Here is a 25,895-nt window from a genome sequence, read left to right as displayed (position 1 = left end):
AAAGAGGAAGGAATAACAGTTAAGCAAGTTTGTAGAAAAAAGGATTTGTGATATTCTGGAATGATAAATATTAGGATAATATTCAGCCATATTCTTCTTTTACTTTATTGTAAATTTTTTATTGTAACACAAATATAAGATACTAGAGGCTCCATCCCTGAGTGCTTCATGTCCTTTGCCATCTCCCAGGTCATCAAGGTGCCTCCCCCTCCTCCACTTTCTGCTCAGTCTCGCCAACCCCCCACATAGCCTGGAGAAAAAGGTGGCCTCTCAGCAGCGGCACTGAGGACTCCAATAAAATGGCTCTGCTGGTTGCCCAGGCTGCTGCCCACCACTCCTCTCCTTCTCTCTGGCCTTAGCTGCCGCCCACTTGTTCTCCTGTTGTCTGCTTGACCAGCCATCTTCTCCCTCCCCTCGCCAGCCTTGGCTGCCACCTATTTGCTCTCTTGCTGTCTACTTGGCTGGCCGCCTTCCTTCCCCCAACCTCCAGCCTTGGCTGCTGCCTGCTACCATCCACCTGCTCTCCTCTTCACTGGCTGCCTTTCTTCTCCACTGCTGGGCCTTGAGCCCAGCACAAGTGTAGTTCATGGCGCCACCTGTCTGTGGCCAAGCAAACTGCTGCATGTCAGTTTCACCTCTTACAAAAATATTATATAATTAGAGCAGCCTTTCCCAACCAGTGTGCCTCCAGATGTTGTTGGACCACAACTCTCGTATTTCCTGACCATTGGCAATGCTGGCTGAGGCTGATGGGAGTTGTGGTCCAACAACATCTGGAGGCACACTGGTTGGGAAAGGCTGAGTTAGAGACATGATGTACAAATTAGAAGATGATGCATACCACAGGAAACCTTTCACTGGAATAGAGATGACAGTGTATGACTAACATATGAAAAGGAACCAGATCCCAATGAAGCAGTTTTCCTTCTTGCTGGGTGGTTTCTACCTCCAAAATCTGAAGGTGTATCATATCTACCTCTCTGCGCTTGTGCAGATGATATCTCAGCTTAATAATATGTAATGATTTTCCTTTTGCCTGTGTCCCTACACTCCTCCCTTTCCTCAAGATAAAACCAGGAAACTTTTGATTAACCCTAATTTCCCCCTTTGTCTCAGTTATGAAGCTATGGTTAACCAGATTCATAAGCAAGGATGTTAAACCAACTTCAAACCATAGTTTAATATTCTGGCTTGTTCCAAAGCTGGTAACCACAGCTTCCCGGTTCAGACAAAACAGGAAACTAGGGTTAACTAAAAACTTCCTGCTCATGTTGCGATGTGCAGGCAAAGGTTAATTCATTAGATGTGATTGTCTATACATGGGCTTTGACTTCTGTGTTTCTTTCTTCTTAATACACTACCAGTTCTACATTACTTTCATCTGCTTCCTTGCCATTTAATTTCTAAACCTGATCCATATTTGCTCACCCCAAGCCAGGACCATTAATGAGCAACAGCACACACTGCAGCTGGCAGGAAGGGAGAAGGAGAAGGGAAAGGACATGCATGCATGTGTGCTCTCAACATGCATGCCTGAATAAATACTTTTCCATGTCCTTTCTCATCAGAGCCAGAGCCAGCCATGTAAAGCAGGAGCTTTGTGTACACACTATGGATATGTGTACAGACACTCTAATCTGGAAGGAAGGAAGGAAGGAAGGAAGGAAGGAAGGAAGGAAGGAAGGAAGGAAGGAAGGAACATGTTTTGTACAGAGATGAGGGTAAAGAGAAGAGAAAGAGTGCCACTACAGACAGCTATAGCACCTTTTAAAAATGTACAAGGAACTCAAATTTGAAGCATCAAATAAAGCACTTAAACAAAAGATCACATTTGTTGATTATAATTTCAGAAATTGTAAATTTTAAGCCAAGGGAAAATCATAAATCTGAAAATAGCTTGTTTGGAGGATGTTTGCCTAGGTTTGTCAAATTCAAAATAATGTTCTAACTGTGGAAGGACAACATCCAAAGGTTTTTAAACATGCATATCTTCCCATGAAATCAAGGCCTAGAAAGCTGAAGATGATCAAGCATTGAAGAAATGTGTTCTATTGATTTTTGCAAAAAGGCAAATTGCACTTGTACCATTCCCATTAGCAAATCCCAGCTCATTTATTTCTTCCCTGCAGCTCTAATGTAGTTACAGAAAGAGTGCAGCTGTAGCTTCTCTCCCTAGGAACATTATTGTGCCACATAATATGCACTTGGATGGGACATGATCCCAAGGCACGTGGTCAAACCACTGGAATTAATGGTACTGTTTAAAACTGCTTACCTCTCGCTGGATTATACTCTGTAACTGGAGCTTCTACTTCCTTCCATATGCAAGAACTATTGCATACAGATAAGGGCAATAGGTGTAAGGTATTTCCAAGCTGGAATGTTTTATAGCCACCTGTCTCTCATTTTACAGAGGCATAAATAACTGTATCAAGGAACAGGATCTGCTTTCCAAACTCCCAAGTTCTTTCTTGCTGAACTTGGCAAATGCCTGTTGTATGTGGATCTAAATTTATGTTGCTTTGCCATATATTCATATTATATTTGACAGGAAAGGCCTCTGACATCTCCTAACTTGGCTATCCTCTCTGACCTAAAAGCTAGCACAAGCCTGTCAGAAACCCCCCCGAAGTTGAGTTTCTGTCAAATACACAAGCTCTGTCTCTAAGAGAGACTATTCTGGCTGTTCTGGCAGAAGCTATAGTTGTGAAGAAACTAAAAGTTCTCCTTTGGTCATGCACTGTTCAAAGGTGTATTAGGTAAAAACAGAACGTGAAATAGGATTATTCCCCTAAAGCTAATCTTTCAGAAAGATTTGAGGACTCTTTCACTGCATCTCCAAGTTAATATAAAAAAATACTGGTTAGGAGAATGCATTGTTCAGTCTTTCCGCTCAATAAAGTTTTCTTTATTTGTGGATTACTGCCATTTTGGGTTTTTCATTTATCTGTATACTGCAAGTTTAATTTTAACATGCAACTAACATGTGGTTTTGTGATATCATGGATCATACAAATATGTAAGAAATGGCTAACGCTCACCATTCTCTGAGGTGAAAGGGCCAACGCTCAGAATGACAGAGCACATGTTTTGCATGCAAGAGCTCCCAGCTTTAATCATTGGCATCTCCAGGCAGGACTGGGAAAAGACCCATTTGGAAACCCAAAAAGCCACTGCTAGTCAGTGCAGACAATACCAAGAGAAAGGGACCAATGGTCCAGCTCAGTGAGCTGGTTTGCATGACACTGTAAACCAAACTATGGCTTAGTGAAAGCATGCAAACGCATGGGCTCTCAGAGAGGAGCTCACAGCTGCCTTAAGAACATAAGAACATAAGAAGAGCCTGCTGGATCAGGCCAGTGGCCCATCTAGTCCAGCATCCTGTTCTCACAGTGGCCAACCAGGTGCCTGGGGGAAGCCCGCAAGCAGGACCCGAGTGCAAGAACACTCTCCCCTCCTGAGGCTTCCGGCAACTGGTTTTCAGAAGCATGCTGCCTCTGACTAGGGTGGCACAGCACAGCCATCACGGCTAGTAGCCATTGATAGCCCTGTCCTCCATGAATTTGTCTAATCTTCTTTTAAAGCCGTCCAAGCTGGTGACCATTACTGCATCTTGTGGGAGCAAATTCCATAGTTTAACTATGCGCTGAGTAAAGAAGTATTTCCTTTTGTCTGTCCTGAATCTTCCAACATTCAGCTTCTTTGAATGTCCACGAGTTCTAGTATTATGAGAGAGGGAGAAGAACTTTTCTCTATCCACTTTCTCAATGCCATGCATCATTTTATACACTTCTATCATGTCTCCTCTGACCCGCCTTTTCTCTAAACTAAAAAGCCCCAAATGCTGCAACCTTTCCTCGTAAGGGAGTCGCTCCATCCCCTTGATCTTGCTCTTTCCCTGTCTTTTTTCACTGTTGCACTGCACTGAGCTAAGCCAAGATTTGAACCAGGACTTGAAGTTTAGCTGACCTGACCACTACTAACCTTGGTTTCGCTCAGTTTGGCTTACTGTGTTATGTGAATCAGGCAGCCTCCTATGTATCTATAAAATCCACCCTGAGTGCCCTATTATAGGGTAGATGGGCGGGATAGAAATATTTTAAATAAATAAATTTAAATAAATAAAATCAATAAATTATCTAAGTGTACATGTACCATTGAAATCTCTGCTGTTGTGCAGACTTTGTGTAGTCTGGGAGTTTGCTTTTCATAAGAAAAGCACTCTGCGGCCATAAGTCAGGCAGCCTGAGGATCCTAGACTGTATAAATATGTCTTTCATTGCCTATACCACCACTTGAGTTCTAGTTTCTGAGACTGTTAGCATGCTACTGTATACTAATTTTCACTTCTATTTCTCCTTTGAAGAAGAAATCCTGTTACTTCTCTGAACAAATGAAAAATTGCTGCAGATCAATACTTCAGGATAGAATAGGTGAAGATGAGAAAGAGTGATCTACGTGGTTTCTAAAGGCTCTACTAATTGGGAATGAAGAAAGGAGGTCCACAACGCAATGGCTTCCTACTCAGTAATAATTACATCCTATTAAACACATTTAATAATAAAGAACATTTGTAAGCACAAGTAATATGAAAGAAGCTTCACTAGGCTTTTCATTTGTGGCTCCTCATCTGTGGAATATGCTTCCCAGTGAGGTCCGCCCAGCACCTTCATTGTCATCTTTTCAGAACCAAGTAAAGACATACATTTTCTCCCAGGCATTTGACAGATTGAGATGTTTTGTTTTAATATGCTGCCAAACCTTCCTGTGGCTGCATGGGGGTGCTATTGCTATTGTTTTGTTGTTGTTTATTGTTATGTTTTAATAGTTTGACTTGTTTTTGTTTTAACATTGTGTAAGTCACTTGGGGACCTTTGGGTATCAAGCATCAAATAAATCTAATAAATAATAACATTTTGAGACATTATAACTACATGCAGTTTTTTTCTCATTTGAAGTCTTCTTTATATGTAACCTGAAAATGGAAATGGTCTGCCTTCAAGTCAATTCTAACTTATGGTGACCCTATGAATAGGGTTTTCATGGTAGGCGGTATCCAAAGGTGGTTTACCAATGCCTCCCTCTGAGGCTGAGAAGGTAGTGTCTGGCCCAAGGTCACCCAGTGAGTTTCAGGGCTGTGTGGGGATTCAAACCCTGGTCTCCCAGGTCATAGTCCAGCACTCTAACCACTATGCCACACTGTAACCTACAAATGTCCAAATATATATTTTGGTGGTTTAGTAATAGACTAGAATTAACATGTCCCACAATAACACTACTAGGCAGGTGCGGACTAGACATAATGAAGGAAACAAGGGGTTGGCAACCCTGTATTTCCATGGTCAGGGGAGGGGAGGAAGAGGGCAGTTTGATTATTTGCATGTTTATTGAGTTCAGTGGGATTTACTCCCATGCAATCACGCTTAGGATAGGTAAAACTGAACATGGGGAGAGAGGCCTAGAGTAGGCAGGGGAGGAGGATGAAGGAAAAGGGGAAGGGAGGAGGAAGGGAGAGGAGAGGGGAAGGAAGGGAAATCATTTGCATGCTTATTGAGTTCAGTGGGATTTATTCCCGTGTCATCATGGCTAGGATAGGTAAAACTGACCATGGGGGGGGGAGGAGGGGAGGAGATAGTAGAGGGAAGGAGGAAGTGGGGAAGAGGGGAGCAGAAGGAGGGGGAGGAGAGGATTGGAAGGGGAGGGGTGATGAAAGGGGGAGGGCAGGGGCAAAAGGAAGTGATGGGAGGAGGGGAGGGCAGGTTTGATCATTTGCATGCTTACTGAGTTCAATGGGATTTAATCCTGTGCAATCATGCTTCGGATAGGTAAAACTGACCATGGGGGAAGAGGAGGAAGAGAGGGGAGGGGAAGGGGATGAAGGAAGAGGGAGGGGATAGGGAGGACAGGAGCGCAGGTTTGATTATTTGTATGTTTTAGTTCAGTGGGATTTACTCCTGTGCAATCATGCTTAGGATAGGTGAAGCTGACCTGGGGGAGGGGCAGGGAGGGGGAGGCGATTGGATGGGTGGGCATTGGGCAGAGGGGAAGACCCTTTGATCTCCAAAAGGAAAACATTGTGAAAACTATCATCCTTTTTCAGTATTTCCCCCACCTTTTTATTCTACAGCAAGTACATCATGTAGCCTCTCACCCGAATTTAAACCAAAGCTGTCCCTGGCCACATCCACACCAGACCTTTCTTTCACTTTAGACAGTCATGGCTTCTCCCAAAGAATCCTGGGAACTGTAGTTAGTGAATGGCAGGGTTAGTGAAGGGTGCTGAGAGTTGCTAGGAGATGCTCTGTTTGCCTCACAGAGCTTCAATCAGAGTGGCTGGCTGTTAAACCACTCTGGCCACTGGACCCTGTCAGTGGAATAGGAGTCTCCTCTCAGCACCCTTCACTAACTACACTTCCCAGGATTCTTTGGGGGAAGCCATGACTGTCTAAAGTGAAATAAAGGTCTAGTGTGGATGTGACCATCTGATTAGCCAAGGCTGTGAGTCTGGCTTTTAGAACACTGACAGTTGAGTCTTACTGAGCATGCCTGACATTATCATTTGGTTCAATGCTAAATTTCTTAAATTAATTAAAAATCAGCCAGGCAGTTTTTTACTTTTAAACTGCAGAAGATGAAGGTCAAAGTATGGGGCAAAGTCAGTAATAGGATCACAGGTACTCTGTGAACATGGCTGATTTTTAATTAACTTCAACAAATTATGAGAATTTTGACAGATAAAAGTCCAAAAGGGATGTTTTTTCTCCCTCTCTCTTTAAGCTTTGAACTCTCAATACTCTCTGACTTTGTGTATCGCCATGAAAATTTAGAGGGTTGTTAAGCAAGTGTTTCTGAGTTCAGGACTATAAGTTCTGTAAGGTTATGTTTTGAAATCAGCTTATGGGAAGCATCAGAATGGAATGGGGGGTATTTTCAATTTAACATTGCGGAATGTGAATAATCCATACTGGTTATAGTATACAGCCACTCTTGTGGCTGTTTAATAAGAACAGCCCTGCTGGATTAAGCCAAAGCCCTACTAGTCCAGCATTCTGTAATCACAGTGGTCACCCAGTTGCCTACAGGAAGCCCACAAACAGGATACGAGTACAACAGCACTCTCCCCGTCATGTTCTCCAGCAACTTGAAGTCAGAGGCATACTACCTCTGACCCTGGAGGTAATAAATAGCTTTCATGACCAGTCGCCATTGATAGTGTTATCTTCCATGAGATGACCTAACTGCATCTCATGATTTTATGGGGGCAAAACACACCTTAAGACATTTGATTTATGGATTAAAATAGCACATCTTTTGATAACCCCAGCTAATTCAACAGTTTGTAAGATGGGCACCAGCCACAAACATGGAGTGGCATCTCCCAAATACATGCACCTGATTAAGAAATTGAAACAGTATGCATTTCAAATGGACAAATTCACCATGGAGCTTCAACTTGGATGATGAACAAATTATTCTTTCTTGTTGTAGGACAGGGATGAAAGTCATTTTAACGTGTGAACACCAATGAAAACAATGTTTCTGTGAAGCAGTTGGTTCCATAACTGCTTGAGAGATATGATGAAAAGAGTTCCTTTATAGTCTGTTGAGAGGCAGGAACTACTCACACACAAAATCTATTTGATTAAAGTGATATATATCCTGTGAATACTGGATTATTTATAGTGTATGTAGTCTGGAACACATTCATTTTGGTACAGGACCTGTACAAATACTGCTGTTTTAACTTTATCTCTTGTCAAATGGTCAAGCCACCACACACATTGCTGAATCACACGGTATCATCAATGTGCAAGTAACAGAGGAAGCTCTACAGGAAGACTGCAAAAGAGGATGTGTCTCTAAATTTGGCTGAATACAAAGGACAAACTAGGCTACGCATATCCTATATATTTATTTCTGGGAAGGGATAGGATAAAATACAAATACAGCAAAGCCGTTTGCTTTCTTAAAATTATCTAAGAAGCCCCTGGATGAGGTAAACAATAGTGCTTCAAGTGAATTGCTTCAAGAAGCAGTCAATGTTGCATCTGCTGATTATAATTTAAACCACACTATGGACAGGATAACCGTGCAACAGCAACATTTATCACACAAGCAGAATAAAGCTGTTGTCAGCTCCTGAATTTCCTGGGAGCTTCCCAGTCAGTAACCATTTCATGTATATACTATTTGCCAACTAACAGAGTCTTTTCTTTGACAAAGCTAATTTTAACACAGCATTTGTTGCTCCTGTGAGTGAATGCACTATTGTGTCAAAATCAGCTATTAATGTAATTTTACTGGCAATGATCCTACAAGTAGGATTCTGCAGCAACTGAGGATCCTTTACATAGAATCATCCCAGAAATTACTTTTCACTGCATGAACAAATGACACACAACCTTTTTTTGTGAAACAAGGTAGTCCATTCATATTATTAATAGAAGTTTTTCTTAATCATATTGCTATCCTGTTTTCTTCAAAGTTATTTAATGCATAGTGCAACCTGTAATTTTAGAGGTCACAAAACTGTATCAAAAAAGAGAACATTTCCTTGATTAACTCAAACTCCTGAGAATCATTTTTAAGTGTGTTTCTAGTCCTCAGTATCACTGACAATGGCTTGAGATCATAGTGAATAATCTAGTAAACTAGTTGGGCATGATGATTGAAAGAGGAGCCATCTATATCCTGCACAGTTCCTTATATTCTGGCTACAGAGTAGTTTCCCACTCATCCCAACTCCATCTAAGATTACCATTGGCCTGCTGTGTGTGAGTGTTTTTTTTTTAAAGGACAGCTTTGATTCAATATCCAAAAGTTTTGTAAGGTTTTGTTTTGAAATGAGCTTATGGGAAGCATCAGAATGGCTTGAGGGGTATTTTCAATTTAACATTGCGGAATGCAAAAAACCCATGTTGACTATAGTATACAGCCACTCTTGTGGCTGTATAATGGGGGGGGCACAGCACCCTGAATATTTAAGGCATCCAACCATCTCTTGCTATTGCAAGTGACCAATCTTTATCATCCCCTTGAGGGCCTGCACATACTTTCATTTCCCAAAAGTCAGATTCCCCTTAAGTTGAATACACCAAGGTGTTTTTTTGTTATTTATTTTTGTGGGGTTTTTTGGTCAGAAGACCTATTATTAAAATAACTGCACAAGAAAGTCTGGAAATCAACTCTGCTTCTGCAGGGTGCAGCCTGAGCTGTCCAGGGTGCAACCTGAGATATTACAAAATGAGCCCTGCAGGTGTGAAAAGCTGTTAAATGGCTTATTTAGTATTCCACAGTCTCCTGTTCAAGTGGAGTCAGAGTCGGAGTCGTGGAATTGGAGTCGGAAGCAATTTTGGGTGGAGTCAGTAGAAATGTACTGACTCCGACTTCAAAATAATATTAATATTAATTTATTAATATTAATACATTAATATACATTTGCCATTTATGAAGGAGTCGGAGTCGGAGTCAAACAGTAGAAAAATTAATATACGTTTGCCATTTATGAAGGAGTTGGAGTCGGACAGTAGAAAAATAGAGGAGTCGAAGGTTTGACATACTGACTCCACAAACCTGTGTTCAAGTGAACCTTGAAGGAGTCTTGCATAAATTTCTCCTACCATATTTCTTTAAATGAAAATGCCTAACTTAAATCAGGAACAGAGAGTACAGTGAAATAAGTGCATCACCTGAAAAATAATAAAATGAATATACCCAGTATAAAACCTTCATTCAGCCTAGTCCAAGATTGACATATACCTCTGTTCCAAATGGTAGAGCTTGTAACAAAGCTCTCCTACCACCCCTGACAAGAGGTACATTGCAACACTTCAAAGGATTTGGGAGAGAGAAAGGTCAGCTGTGCTTTCACCAGAGGCTGGGGCACACTAAGAAATGGGGAAAGTCTTCCTAGCTGCTTCACAGTTCTTTCAAAGCAGAGTGCCTCAAAAGCAGTCGTGAGTAAATGGATTCCGCCATGGAATGGATCCTAATCTCCCACAGGCAAACTCTGACAGGAGGGCAGTGCTACCCACCAATTACCTGATGTCATTATAATGCCTGGTGATTATTTCAAAGGGATTCCCTCTCAGAGCTCATCAACTTATGGGTGCTGTGAGAAGCCACTTTGAAAGTGCATGGTCAGTACCAATCAACTGACTGTGTTGCTGAGAATGTACCTTCAAAGGGACTCCCTCTCAGAGTCCATCAGTGCCAAGAACAAGATCCGTTGAAAGTGTGTTTTCAGTGCCAATTGCAGGCGCAAACAGACTTCAAAGGAGTTCCTCTCGGTGCCCATCAGCTGACTAGTGCTGAGAGGAGATCCTTTGAAAGTGCGCTGTCAGCACCAATTGGCTGACTACCATTGTCAGCACACATTTAAATGGGCTGCTTACAGTGCTCCTCAGCTGGTCGGCACTGAGCACCGCGCCACTGGCTGCACTAGGGAGTTCCCAATGGGGATCCCAGCCACGTCTTTACCTGCCCCACACCTGACATCACATAGGACATCAGATGTTGGGCAGGTGGGCATGATTTGGAGAAAACAGTCTCATGGACCTAATGAAGGCTGCAGTTGGAGATTCCCCACTGCTGCTCTAAAGCATGGAGTCAAGGTGAATGGTCCTGCCTTTCCCCCCAGTTCCAAAATAATGTTCTCTCCCTTCATGCCATGCATTGGTTGCCATCATAAACAGCATAAGACATTCCTGAAACTCCCATTGACTGTTTTAGCCTGGTATACCAGTTCCTATTACCCTGAAAGCACGGATTGAGGTGGGACTTCCAACCTTCCCCTCTTTGGGCCAGCTGGTCATTCATTCACTTTGCAAAGTAATATGCGGATCCTTTCCAAATCCTCCCTACATACCAAGAGGGGCAAAGTCTGTGAGCAGTATCCAACTAAATAGACCCACTAGCACAAAGATTTCTGCTTGTGCAAAGGAACTCCCCCTCCCTGTGCACTCCCTGCACCTTCCTGAAATCTGAGCCGGAGGGTTGGGGGAAAGCCCAGAACAGATTAGGGTGGGCATAGGGAAAGAGAGGGAGGGGAAGTTCCTTTGTGTAGCTAAAAGTCCTTGTGCTGACAGATCTATTTAATTGGATACCACCCTGTTTCTCCCACCTGGCATAAAAGACACGCTCACACACACACCAGTTCCCTGTGAAGCGCAGAGATTGTACTTCACCACAAATACGATCACTGGGAACAGATTTCTGATCACCAGTGGAAACCAAGGTACTACCTTTGTGGAACTCTTGACTCCATCCTTATTCCTTTAAGCACATACAGCTCACAAAAAATTGAGAAGATGGCTATCAAATAGGCCACTTCCAGTCCCATGAGAAATAATACTAGTATATGGAACTAGTATAACAGTGCTGCATCATGGGGACTGTAGCTTTCTCGGAGAAGGTAGAAGTAGCCACATACCTCATTAAGAGGCAGATTAAGCAATGCTACAGATTAGTCCTATAAACACCTAATCTAACATTTCCTTTCTACTGTTTTTAAGATCACCACATCAGGCTCTTCTTAGTCTCTTGCAATGAAGGTTGCTGAGCAGCACAGTAACTCCCACTAAAAGGCAAATATCCCTCACCTCTTCCATCATCACATCAACACCAATAGTTAACTCAGAGGTCGCTAACCTGCAGTGCTCCAAATGTTGTTGGATTTGATATCCCATCAGATCCAGCCACCATGGCCAATAATCAGGGATTACATGAGTTGTAATCCAGCAACATCTGGAGGGCTAAAGGATAGCCATCCCTGAACTAGTCACATTCTATCTCTTACTCATCCTTATACGAGAGACAAAGGACCTGAGGTCCTCCAGATGTTGTTGCACTACAACTCCCATCTCCCCTGACCATGGGCCGTAGTGGCTGGGGCTGATGGGAGTTGGAATACAACAACATCTGGAGGGCCACAGGTTCCCCATTCCTGCTTTATACACACACGGACCTGGTTTGCACTTCACTTTAAACCAAGGGTTGACAAGCTTTTGGGGCCAATAGGCAGATCTGGACTTTTACAAAAATTCTGGTGCTGGCAGATGCAAAATGGCTGCTCTGAGGGTGTGACAACAGAATGGCTGCTACATCTAAAAGAGCAGAAAAAAAGACAGGAGTACAGAATTGTGCAGGCTTGCCCCTCCCTTATGTCTCCCCATCAATGGCGGGGGGCAAGAAGCTACATGAGCCAGCCACTGCCACGCTCACTCACAGAAAAACCTCTTTGCACCTCTCCTCTGTTTACAACAGAAAGGAGGATGAGTGTCAAATCATGGTATTCAATGAAATGTGGACATGTTTTAGGAGGCGTGTTTTTTGCTTACCATCATGCTTTGTTAAGAAGAAACAAACAAGAGTCTGGTTCACACATAATGACAAGTCACTGGTCTCCTCTTCTACATGGGAAAGAAAGAAACGGCTCATGAATTTTTGTGCACTAGTATGCTACGTGTTCTGTCAACCATAGTTAAATTTTAAACTATGATTTAGCATTATGTGCGAACCAGGCTACAATTCACCAATTAAAGTTGCAATCCTAAACCTACTTACTAGGGAGAAAGCCCCATGGAACACAGCAAGACTTACTTCAGAGTAAACATACACAGAACTATGCTGCATGTATAACTCATGAAAATGTTACTTTAAAAAACATATTTAGAGCTTTCACTGCAAATTGCAATTATTAGGAGTGGGGAAAATAATTTATAAACATATTAGTTAATATGGAACTACACTTTTTTATTATGGTAATTAAAGCTTAAATATCACCAAAGATTTAAGACTCTTAACGCATGCATTCCCAGTTTTATTACCAATGTTCAATAACCCAAACCACTTTCTAAATACATTTACATAAGTTTTGAAACTGATGGGAAAAACAAGTGACTTACTAAAAATAACCTGTTACTCATACTTAAAGCAAAAACAAAGCTTTGTATGGCTAGGATATCCTGATATGAGATTCAAGTGATTAGGAAGTGCCTTTCCTGTATTTTCCAGGTTGTCCAGGTTATGAGTTTATATTCAGAAGATTCGGAAACATGATGCAGAAGGGAATTAGGTTTTAAGACAACTTTGGCTCTTGTTTATCCAATACTGAGAGACTGGGATTTTGACAATTTTCTGTGTAATTTACATTTTCATACTACCCAAAACATATTTAGCAAAACCACATTTCCTTGTAAATTTAGGTTCAGCTTTTGATTAATGTGATCATAGCTGTTGTAATTCTGCAGACGAAAAAGTATCAGAGTGTAGAACTTTAGGTGCTGTTGAAAGTCTGGTTCTCAGGTGACTGTAGAGGAGGGGGACTATGAGCATGCTAGACAGACTGGCCATTCTTACACCAAGGCAGCATTTGTGTGAATTGATGCCTCCACATCAGTACTGTATACATACTTGCCAAAATTTCCATTGTGGTGACATTTTCTGGAGATGCTAGTTCATACAAGCTGCATATCCATGTGAATATAGTATGAAAGTCTGAGATAGTGAACACCATGCAACTGGGGGACTATGTGGCAACCAAATGTATAGGTTGGAGTACTTCAGTTTAAGTTGATTTAGGGATGGTACACATGTTGTGGTAGTCACATATATATCAACTTAATGTCCTCCCCTGTGGCACCTCCAACACATATTCATGTTGCAAGGGTCATCACAGAGATTGCAGTTTTTCCCCATGTGACCACACTGAGCACCAAAGAAAGTTCCCTGTTTTCACAGTGAGCTGTTGAACAGAAATGGTACAACACAAAGTGACAAATGCCACATGGAATGATTTAAAGTGAGTTCCACATGGCAAATGTAATCTGTTCATTGACCCGTCTAAAGTCAATGATGGCAGAGGAGCATAAATCCAAGTACCATAACCCAAGTTAAATCACCACACAATGCCACACCCATATGGGTTGTGATGTGTTCTGGCTTGTATCGAGAAGCACTGCCTCAGTAGGACTTTTTTTTAATGATTTAATTTAATTTAATTTAATTTAATTTGATAGATAGCAGGAGAACGTTACAATTGTTTCTACTGATAAACAATAAATACCTTAGGGAGAATTTTGGACCTGTTCAAATCTCATAGCCATCTAAAGAGTTCTATAGTCCCTGGCCAAAAAAGCTAGCAAATGCAGAAGAAAAATATATAGTGCGTTCAAAAAAATACTGACTATAATCACACAAAATACAGATTTTGAAGTTCTACACAATACAATAACAGTAATCTGAATTTAAATGATAACCATTTAACTTCAAAATAATAGCAATTGGGGAAAAGCTACACACTCGTAACAGGATTTCTCCCCTTTATTTCATTTTGCTGTAATGAGAAATTCTAGGGACCTGAACACGTGCTAAGGGTTGTGATACAGTCATATTAATGTCAGTCACATTAACCCTCCTGCACAAAACTGGCTATCAAATTCAGGACTTTTCACATGGATCAGAGGAAATCAATTTCCTATATGCATACAAAGCTCCAGTACTTTTTGACATTAGCTAAATGTCCACTAGCTCTCTCGGAAACAAAATGCCCCAAATGTATAAGTATTCTGCTCTGAACAAACCACCATGGGGAAAGGTTCAGTACTACAGCTCTCCAGCGTATATTCTAAATAGCTCAAAAAACTGGGAAAGACAGACCTAGGGTAGGTAAAGTTTCTCCAAGCATTCCCTAGCATAGCTGGTGCTGATGGGAATTGTAGTCCAACAACATCTGGGGACCCAAGGTTGAAGGAGGCTGAATAGTTTTAGGGCAGATAAAGTACAACCAAGTCAAAGCAATTTCTGTCCCCAGCTTTACAACAGCCCAAGTTATGTAAACAATGAATAGCCTAAATTTCGTGCAATACCAGGATCCTCAAACAATTACTGATTTAGTCCCACAAGGCTTCTCTCTCTCAAGATCAATTTTTAGACAGTAATTGGTGGGTCCAGGGAATGATTAATGCTTTGCTGGAGAAAGGGGAGGTACCATCTGCCTTGAAAGAAGCGGTGGGGCATCTCCTCCTTAAGAAGACCCCCCTGGGCCTCCATGGACCCAGAACTATCACCCAGCGGCAAATATCCCCTCTTTGGGCAAGCTGCTTGAGAAGGTGGTGGCGGTCCAGCTTCAAGCATGCTTGGAGGAAACTGATTACGTGGATCCATTCCATGGCACTGAAACTGCCTTAGTTGTCCTGGTTGATGACATTTGTCAGAAGAGAGATGGGGGAATGCGACCCTGCTCGTTCTCCTTGATCTCTTAGCGGCTTTTGATACTGTTGTCCACAGTATCCTTCTGAAACATCTCAAGGAGGTAAGAGTTGAGGGCACTGTGCTTCAGTGGTTACGCTCATACCTCCAGAGCCACTTCCAAAAGGTAGTTATGGGAGGCTACTGTTCAGCACCATGGGAATTACCCTGTGATGTTCTGCAGGGTTCCATCTTGTCCCCCACGCTATTTAACATCTATATGAAGCCACTGGCAGCTGTCATCAGGAGATCTGGAGTGAGGTGCCATCAATATGCAGATGATACCCAGCTCTACCTCTCTATTCTATCTGTATCAGGAGAGGCAGCTGAGGTGTTGAACCGATGCTTGGAGGCAGTGATGGACTGGATGTGGGCCAATAAATAAAGAAAAGACAGAGGTGTTATGTGTCCAGAATTCTCATGTCCAGGAGGTGGGAAGGCAGCCTGCTCTTTCTTTGAAGGAGCAGGTCCACAGCCTGGGGGTACACGTTGATTCAACACTGTCACTGGAGGTTCAGGTGGCCTCAGTGGCTAGGAGTGCGTTTTTTCAGCTCTAGCCGGTTCACCAGCTTCAGCCCCTTTTGGACAGAGAAGACTTGGCCACAGCGCTCCATGCTCTGTAAACTTCCAGACTGAATTATTGCAATGCATTCTACATGGGGCTGCCCTGGAAGATGACTCGGAAACTTCAACTGGTCCAAAATGCAACAGCCAGATTACTGGCTGGGGTTCCCTTTAGAACTCATATAACCCGTTTTAAAACACCTGCATTGGTTGCCAGTTCGTTTCCAGGCCCAGTTCAAGGGGCTAATATTAATGTTTAAAGTGCTAAACGACTTAGGTCCCAATTATCTGAAAGACTGCCTCCTTCCCTACAGACTCTCCCAGATGTTGAGATCAGCACAGGGGGTCCTTTTGGTAGTTCTGCAACCCTCAGACGTTCAGGGGGGAGCATTCTCTGTGGCAGCCCCTAAGCTATGAAACTCCCTCCCCACTGAGGTGCATCTGGCAACTTCACTGTACAACTTTCAGAGAATGCTTAAGACGTGTCTCTTTACCCTGGCCTTCAATACCTGAGATGTATATTTTGGGGATTCACCCTTTTCTGTGATTTTTTTGGGTTGTTTTTAATTATTTTTAATTGCATGTTTTTAAATTGTTGTAAACCACCTTGGGACCTTTGGGTGAAGGGCAGGTAATACATTCTGATGATGATAATGCAGGCAAGTCTTTGTGATTTTAAATCACCCTGGCAACGGTGTATCATAACTCCAGACTCAGGAAAGGCAGAACTGGCAAAATTTCTCATATCCTTTTCCCTAAGTAAAAACCAGACATGTTTTTGGGGAACTCCCCCTGCCCCCAATTTCTTGCGGAAGACATTTTGGAGAAGGGAATACTGAAAGATCCATTCAGTTCTTTAGCACTGTTTCTCTCACTGCAGACAACATCATGTTCCTCTCACGTCACAACATCAACATTGGATGCACTTTGAAGGTCTACTTCTCACTGAGGTAATAAATCTGTGTTGCACTATATCAATTCAGACTACCAGCGGGGGAGGGGGGGAGCTCACACAGTTGAAAATACTTCCATGCAACAAGATTACCTCCACACAGAAACACTAGTATGTCTGCGAGAGGCTAGAACCCTAGTTGCTATTTTGCTAGTTTTCTATGAGGAGCAAGAAACATTTTGTCATAGCTCCTACTTGAAGTCTGAAGTGGTTCAGTGTCAGCATGATTACAACCTAATACAGTGAGAACTAGGCTAGGGAAGCAGGTCCACCAGGCTGGTAAACCACAGTCACAGTATTCCTCTCCACCTACATTGGGTATCTGCTGTAGATACCTTTTCCCCAGCTTTTGGAACCAGATGGAGAAATATCACAGCTGGGTACAGTTTTCAGTTATGGTGTCTCTACAAATGATGGTTTTTTTCTCCTCCAGAACTGGGCAAAGCAGATCCACAAATTCAAAGCATTCTGATGCAATTCCCAGAAGTACAGTTAAAGTTTTGATGCACATTGAAAACAAAAACCTTACCTTATTATGTTCATAGTTGTATGGGATTCTGAGCGTATCCATCGCTCTGATCATAGACTGCATTGCTGTGAATATATTCTGATACACAAGCTTTGTGAACCCCCTTTTGTCTTCATCAGAGTATCCAGAACCATGGATGATTCTCATCTGTTTGATAAATGTGCTTTTGCCGCTTTCTCCTGTACCTGAAAAATATTAAAATACAGATGCACCATTAGACAATAATATTCAGAGAAAACGCAGCAGTTGCACAACTTCATTTGTTCAATTTAAGTCAGAACTTGCTCCCTTTTACAATTGTAGTGATTTCATGTATTAACTCAACCATAACATTGTTGTTGCTATTGCTCAATCCCTGCCCTGACATCACCACTTGAAGATGTATAAACACAATAACCTTATGATTAAACACTTTTACGGATAATGTAAAAACTGACTTCACACGTATAGTTCCTTGACACTGAGCAATATTCCCATCAAGCAATTAGCTACATCAACTCAGTAATATTATAGCCAGATGAGACAGAGTAAGCCTAACTGGAATATAGTTTAAGATCCAAAATCAGTTTTTTAAAAAAAATATTAAAAAAAAAACCCTGACAATTTCTGAACTTATCAAATTTAGTTTTAAAGTTTTACTAAATTGAAATTCCTAAGTAATTTAGAAAATAAGGACATTTATGAAGCTTTGCACCTAATCCATGACAAACACATCACAGTATGTGGGACAGTATACACTTGACAGCTGAGAAGAGATGCAAAGTTTCTGTTTTGTCCATTATCCTACAAACTCAGGAATCAGAAAGGATGAGATACTTGTACTTCTTGTTCCTGACATCATCCAAGGTTTCAAGAAATCTCAAAAAGTTTTTTTAAAAATAAAAATTAATCATCCACTGAAAACAAAAACAGCAGAACAGCACAAGTTACCATAAAAATAGCAGATAAAATCAGCTGAATGTCTAGGTGAATAAAGAAGTTTTAGGCTGGCGATTAACATTTTTATCACTCAACCCAGGTGAGCCACCTGGAAAGACTATTCCATAGTTGAGATGTCAGCACTGAAAAGGCTCTTTCCCCAGCAGCTATCAACCTATTTCTGGGAGACATAGAGGGGCCTCTGATGCAGAGCTTAACACATGGGAAATTTCATGTGGAAATTATTGGTTAAATCTCACCTCTCCACAGTGTTTAACATTAGAATTAAGTATGACACTATAAGGATAAATGTCCACTCCACTTTGGGTCACCAGATGCTGTTAAGACTAAAACCAATCATTTCCAGCCAGCTTAGCCAATGTTTAGGGCTGATGGGAATTGCAGTTCAACAAAATCTGGGACCCAAGGTTGAGAACAGTGTCCTAAAACATGTTTAAGTTTCCGTGTATAGAATCACAGCTAAAATGAGGGAAGAGAGAAATCATGTATACAAATGTGTACATACATGAGAGTGAGCGAGAATGAATTAAAAGAAATGGGTTAAACAAAATGTGTGAGGAAATCCTTCATGTAACTGAACATGGTCTCTTCTAAAACTTCTTCCGACTCTCTGAAAGCTGTGGTCAAAGCTGCATGTACACCAGAAAATGGCAGCTTAGCTGCACAGGTATCCACAGTAATTGATTGGCTTCATTACAAATAAGTCATGACATCCTGTTGCTTCCACTGAACTATACTAGTTTCTGGGAATGATTGATCACCTTTCTCCATCTATTGAAATAAACCCTGCCCCTTTTGAGATGGCAGTTCCTGGAAGAAGGTGTTGATGACGATCCTTTCCTCATGTTCCTCTCTGGGGTAATATGAACTTCAGATATTGACTCAATACAAGAGCCTCTTTCCTTCCTTTGTCAAACTGTTTTCTGATGCCAATCCCCTTGCTGCTCAAAGGCTTCCTCCTCTTAAGATCTGATGAGTTTCATTATAAAAGCAGAATGTCATATATAAAGAAACTTTTTTTCTGGGGTTTTTCTACTGGGAGGAAGGGCAGGATAGGAACCTAATAAATAAATAAATGATGGCACTATCCTCTGAATATCCATTAGGGACACTTCAATTCTATACCTATGGTTATCCTTCTGCTGGGTGTCTCCCTCTCCCACACAGTAAGGCAAGGGGAAGGACCAGTAACCTGCATCTTTGTGACTTGTTTTTGGATGCTCTTATCTGCTCTATTAGTTGCCTGATTCACACATAATGCCGGACTATGGTTTGTGAAGCCAAAGTGTGGCTTCTCTGAATATCCAAATTCAGCCCAGCAAACTAACCATGGTTTGTGAAGCTAAAGTATTTATGAGCCATGCCTTGTTTTAAGTATGGTTTGGTGTTATGTCTGAACAAATAATGGTTTATCTACCCTATCCCAGGTGCTCACCAACCTATAGTGACCAAGACAAGAACAGCTGGAAAACAAGCTTTGGAGAAACAAGATGTGACTTGTTTGCTCATCTGTGAGATGACACCATTGGTTGAACAAATTATGGTTAAAACAAACCATGGCATAGTGTTATGTGCAAATACAGCCTATGGGTGTAAATCTGTGCCTGTCTTAGATTCGGGCAGTTGGGATAAACCTGAAGATTTGTTCCATTTCAATTCAGGTTCAGAAGCTAACAAGTTGAACCTACAACTAAACATTGGCAGTGTATCCCTACCACCCAGGAAAATTCTTGTTCAGAGCACCAGCCAGACAAGAACAGGAACTTTGTACTGGCTTCTTTGGAGAAGTTGATGAGGAAGAGAAGAAAAAAAGGTGGGAAAGACACCCTTTTCTCCCCCATCCCAGACCTTCCCCTGATGTTTTATATAGTGCCAGAGAGCTCAGCTTTGGGCTGGCTACCATTTCTGACACAGAATATTTTATGGCTACTTAGTGGAAATGGCTGGCTCTGGAGAATGGGAACTGAAAAACATTATTTTCCCCCTTGTTTTCTGCCTGACATGTGTCCCTATAACATAGGAAGGGAAGTTATTTCCTTTAAACCCCATTGAATAAATCCACCACCACCACCCCAACCCCTTCCATATACTCACTACAAGCTGCTATGGGCTTGAACAGTCCAGTTTTATCCCTCCCCTTTCCTCCATTTCAATACCCTTCCCTGAAATGACACCCTAACATTCCATGTCTCAACCATATACTCAGTCTGCCAAAGTTCTGGTTCCTTTAGACCATATTTTTCTCACCTCTAGAATGGATGTGAGAAATGACCATAGAAAACAATTGAGAAATTCAGGATTTTAGCATAGCTGTGAACAACAGGAGTCCCTGTCTTTGGCATCAGTTTTTAACCTAGAAGTTTCATCAGTAGACAACGGGATGAGTCAGTCCAGATTTTTCTAATCCCTAAACTCGTACATTCTGTCAATCCTAGAAGCTCACAGGTTCTCATATAGCCAGTTGTTAGTTTAATTTTTTTTAATATTAATAAGTTTCTATATTTCTGTATACCTAGAAAGTAAAGTATGTAGAAAGCATTTTTATTTTAGGGTGGACCAAACCCCAAATTTGCTGAGAAAAAATTATTACTGACCTGAAAATGACGCTCATGAGCTTCTTTAGGCATATCCAGCAACCATCCCCTAATGCTACATTATACATAGTTCTGCAATTCTTCTGAGTTTCAAAAATGGTGGGCAGTACAGTGGGATGAGGGGCAGTTTTTCAGTGGGGAAAACTGAGAAGTCTCACTGGCAGGGCTGTGGAGTTGGTACGCCAAACCTTCGACTCCGACTCCTCTATTTTTCTACTGTCCGACTCCAACTCCACCCAAAATTGCTTCCAACTCCACAGCCCTGGAGAGGGCTGTAAATGTCTTTTTAAATTGGAAGCTCTCATAGCAGCATTTTTATCGCTGCCTGAATATGCGCTGATCTTGGCATCACAGCATTTGTCTTCATCTGGGTCCTGTGTCATACACTGACACACAAAATGTTTTCCATCCTGAGTTATGGTGAAATGCTCAACTACAGCTGACTTCATGGGAAGCTTCTTTGACATTTTGAATTTATATTTTTAAAAATTTGTCAATCAAAATTTATTTTGAATCCAGAGTTGGTACATTTCTACCGACTCCGACTCTCTCCAAAATTGCTTCCGACTCCATGACTCTGACTCCACAGCCCTGTTCACTGGGCTGTCATAGTAAATTCTGTGGTTCTCTAGACAGTGCTTAACTCTATCACTCACCAAGGCCTTACTGCCAAATCTGTTTTACCTGTAAGACACACACCAGCATCTCAGGGATTATTATTTATGTCATTATATTAAATATGAACTAAAGTATACACAAAATTCTGATTATAAGTTCCCCAGAATTAGGGAGATAAAACTGAAAAGGGGTTCTGTGTTTCTCTAAAAGAAAAAAAGGCAGCAAGCATTCCTAAATAGTTTTGGAACAACATATTTTTACAGTGAGGTCAGTCTCTTCTGAACAGTGTCTCTGTTTATGAGAGAGGGCTGGACAAAGCCTCAGATTTCCTATGGGTTCATTTGGCTATTTCTCTAATGCCTAATCATACATAGAAGTAGGTACAGCAAAAAAAAAAAAAAAGCACAGGTTTAAAGAGAACACATGAATCACATTGAGTCAATTGCTGCATCAATTCCAACCTAATTTCAAGCAGAAAAGTTTAAATCAATGGACAATTTCTTACAATACATTTAGAATTTCAGATATAAACATATAAAATGTATACATAGTGTACATATTGTATATGTCCTTTTAAAATCCTTTTGCAATCCTTTTAAAATCCACATGGAAATAAATATGCAAAGTTTATACCGGTCTGCATCTAATATTTGTTATATCAGATGTGTATTTTGCATTCTGGCATCTACCTAAATACACAAAGGTTTTGTAAGAAATGGCCCTCAGCTTTGAAATGGATTTGAATTTGCATTTGTGAAGATATGTTCAAGTTAGGCTTAGTGAGCATGTCAATATGCCACATGTCTATCATGGTTTGAAAAATATTGGGGCACATACAGACAACTATATTATTACACTTCTGCACCTAATGTCTGATACAATCCTCCTTTACATTTGCAGGATGGCACAGCTGACCAAGCAATTGCAGTAACAGTATAAGCTCTTGATTATAAATTTTTCACACATTTTTCTTCTCAATTATACATGTCTTTGCCTCCTTTCTTTTAAATATTGTCAGATGCAAACATATTTTAAAACTGAAGTAAAATGTTAAAGCAGCCCAAAACGCAGCCACTTTAAAAAAAAAAAGTACTGAGAGGTGGGAAAGCAGGTGGCAGAGTCATTCTTCATCTAGTATCCTTTGCTCCAAATTTCAAGATGAGGTTGTATTCCTGCTGTTGGTATTAAAGTTTCATTACATCTAAGGCTCTACCATTTTAACAATCACTTCTTGTGACTTTCTGGAAACAGCAGTTGCACACAGCCAGAGACTACTGTGGTAGGTATACATTAAACAGACATTAAAATCAGTGGGGCATTAGTAGTCATAAAGAGAAGCTATGCTTTGGAATGTCCATACTATTTTTTATCTTAGACATTTCATCGTTTCTTGGATAGTCCCTGGTCCAAAGATCATCAATAACAACGAGTTTTAGTCCAGTGATTTCTAACAGGTTTTGGACTTAAAGATGATTGATTAGAAAGATAAAGGAGTTGTTGATTAACTTGGTTACTTGATCAAGGAATGCAAAGTACAAAATGCATATTATAAATGCAACACTGGAAAATTCTATGAAGTGCACCGTTTCTCTGAATATTACAAGTCAAAGGACACATATGCTACAATGTTCTAAAGAGTCGGTTGTGCTGACTTCGTGTTTTGTTTTGGTTATGGGTTGGGATTCCAACTTAGTCATGCTTATGTGTCCTACTGAATTCACTGGATCTAAAGTTAGTCACAACTTAATTTAAATCCTACTGATTTAAATAGGGCTATTCTAAGCTTGACTAAGCCTGGAGTCTGGGTAAACAGAAATATTTTCACCTAAGCCTTAGTAATGTTGGTGCCAAGTTCTTCATCATCATCATCACCACTGTTTATTTGTACACCGCCTTTCCATAACAATGTATGCACAAGGCGGCTCACAACATGAACAGACAAAAAGTTACACAATTCACTGTAAGAAATAAATTTATATAAATTCACTGTAAGAAATAAATAAAGTTAATATCTGTTGGGAGGGCATGACATAACCAGACACCACTGCCTGGAAAGCCACCTCCTTTGAAGATAACCTTAGTTCTTCTGATGGAAATAGTACATGGAGAAGGATCATGACTGATGACCTTGAACTAGTAAAGTCCTAACAGTTCTTATTGGAGGGCAATTTGTAATGCAAGTTAATGTAACTAGGACAATGGGAGTAACCGGCTTCAAATGAAGTAACAGCAAAGCACAAGCTGACATACATTAATGGGGGGGAGCAGTATCTGAAAATACAAGACAACTTTAAGTGTATGTCTGGCCATGAGCACTGGATGGAAAGGAGACCCCAAGAATCTGCTTAAGTTTCTCAGTACACTGCAAATGTACTAACTAAATAAAAGGTTAATACACCAAATTTAAAGGAAACACTTCTTTCTTAGCATACACAGAGTAATTTAATACCCACATTGATACATCTCTTTATTAAGAAACAGAATGCAAAGATTTACATTTGCCGCCCTGGGAGGAAGGGGGGGGATATAAATCAAATAATCAATCAATCAATTCCCAACACTAACAGTGAAAGCCATAAAAATGGACAGAGAGCATTTGGACTTAAGTCACTGAACATGGAATAAAATCAGTCCCAACTAAAGATAAAGACCCATGCAAGTTAATTTTACATTAAATAGCAGAACTGTTTGTTGTTTGGGGAAAAACATTTAAAACTGTTATATAAAACACAATAGGATGCACATATGGTATATGTTCTGGAGATCAGTTTAAAATTATCAGTCAGTCCAGCAAAAGCCTGACAAAACAAATAACAGAGCAATTCAAACCCCCCCTTGCACCAGGCGAAACCAGTCTCCTGCCAGCTGTTGATGATGGAGTGATGCAAGTGTCATTTCACTGGTGTAGTGTTCCCCCTTCCACCCAGCAAATGTGCAGGCAGGAATGCCACCCGCAGGATGCCTGCTGATGGTAGCCAATGAAAAATCCCAAAATGGGATGTTCTAGAGGCAGGAAGGGGCTAAGGTGGCCCAGGGTTCATTGAATCCTGAGCCAGTCTCAGTGTTAATGCATGATGGAACAGGCCCGATAGCTGTGGTAACTCCAGGATAAGTCACAGTGATCTTACTCTCCCCACTGGACCTTCCGCCCTACCTGCCATTCATGGCAGGGTTGCAGATGCAGCAGTACTTCTGTCCCGCCTGAACCCACTGGAGTCAGACACAAATGCAGAGCTGTGCTTTTCTTTAGCAGTTTTAAACCAAGTTTCCATCCAGAGTGCTTCATGAATCAGTTTACAAGTTACACAGGATTCAGCATCATTACTAGGATTGACAAGGACTACACTGCACTAAGATGTTGCAGCAACTAGACATGCCTCCTTACTGACCTTAAGTACAGATGGGCAGGCACCCTACTTGTGTGGACCGAGTATCACTATGGCGAGCACATGCGCAGATGAATGCTCCTCCTCAGAGGGACAGTGAGGACTCATGAGTTTGCCGGCGCCACAGCCTATGTGTCAGAGGTGAGGGCGGTTGGACCCCTTCCTCTACATCCCCCTCAGGAGCTGGCCTGCTCGGCAGCGGTGTGGTGAGAAGGAAGGGGGGCCAAGGGAAGGGGGCAAGTCAACTTCCTGATTGGGCAGTGCCTCCCTGGTAGTAACTGGAGCTATAGGGTGGGGCTGTCAGAAGCATGGGAGCCTTCAAGCTCACCCAAATCTGGGGGCATGTCTTTGGTGCCTTCCCATTGGTCCAAGTCTGTTTCTTCCTCCTCCTCCTCACTCCATTGCCAACCCTTGGGATTCATGACATCTTCCACCCCTTCATAAAGCACTACTAGTGGGAGAGGGGATCAGTTTTGGATGGCAGCCTAAAGTTCTTAGCAAGCTCCAAAATGACATCAGACAGGAGCCAATTCCACAGAGAGCGTGCCACAACTGAAAATGTCCTCCCCCGATCCCCACAAGATAATCTATTTAGGTTGCAGCATAATCAGGAGGGCCTCATAAGATGATCTGAGTGATCAGGCAGCTCGGGATGGAAAAAGGTGCTGCCTCAAATAGCCTGGTCCCAAAGGTTTATAAATGAGAGCTACAACTTAAAGCTGACCCAGTAGTGTATAGGCAGCGGGTGCAGCTCTTCCAAGAGTTGTGTAGCATGTGTGCAGTAGAATGTCCCAATAAACAACCTAGCCGCTTCATAACCTGCAACTTCTGGACCAGCCTTAAGGGCAGCTCACATACAGCACATTACAATAGTCCAGTCTTGAGATGACCAATGTATGAGTCACAGTGGCAAGGCTATCCCTGCCCAGGAACATGGTTGTATCTGGCTGAAGGTGACACAAGGCATTTCTAGCCAATGTGGCTACTTGGGTCTCCAGTGACAAATCAAGGAGCACCCCCCAGATCACATACCTGCTCCTTTGGAGGGGGAGTACAATCCCACC

At 41.6% G+C, this 25,895-nt stretch overlaps 1 protein-coding gene across 3 annotated transcripts in view; it reads right to left on the bottom strand.

The window, feature by feature from the left end:
• The window catches only part of LOC133385104 (guanine nucleotide-binding protein G(q) subunit alpha), a 173,981-nt gene that overhangs the window by 102,450 nt on the left and 45,636 nt on the right, over window positions 1-25,895 (bottom strand). For all 3 annotated transcript variants that reach the window (XM_061627465.1, XM_061627446.1, XM_061627455.1), the window contains exon 2: window positions 17,295-17,479. In XM_061627465.1, coding sequence (XP_061483449.1) covers window positions 17,295-17,441 — 147 coding nt within the window. In that variant the 5' untranslated portion in view covers window positions 17,442-17,479. The remainder of the gene's footprint in view (window positions 1-17,294; window positions 17,480-25,895) is intronic.

This window comes from Rhineura floridana, chromosome 1 (genome assembly GCF_030035675.1).
Source record: "Rhineura floridana isolate rRhiFlo1 chromosome 1, rRhiFlo1.hap2, whole genome shotgun sequence".
NCBI lineage: Eukaryota > Metazoa > Chordata > Lepidosauria > Squamata > Rhineuridae > Rhineura > Rhineura floridana.
This window is presented reverse-complemented; position numbering and strand designations above follow the sequence as displayed.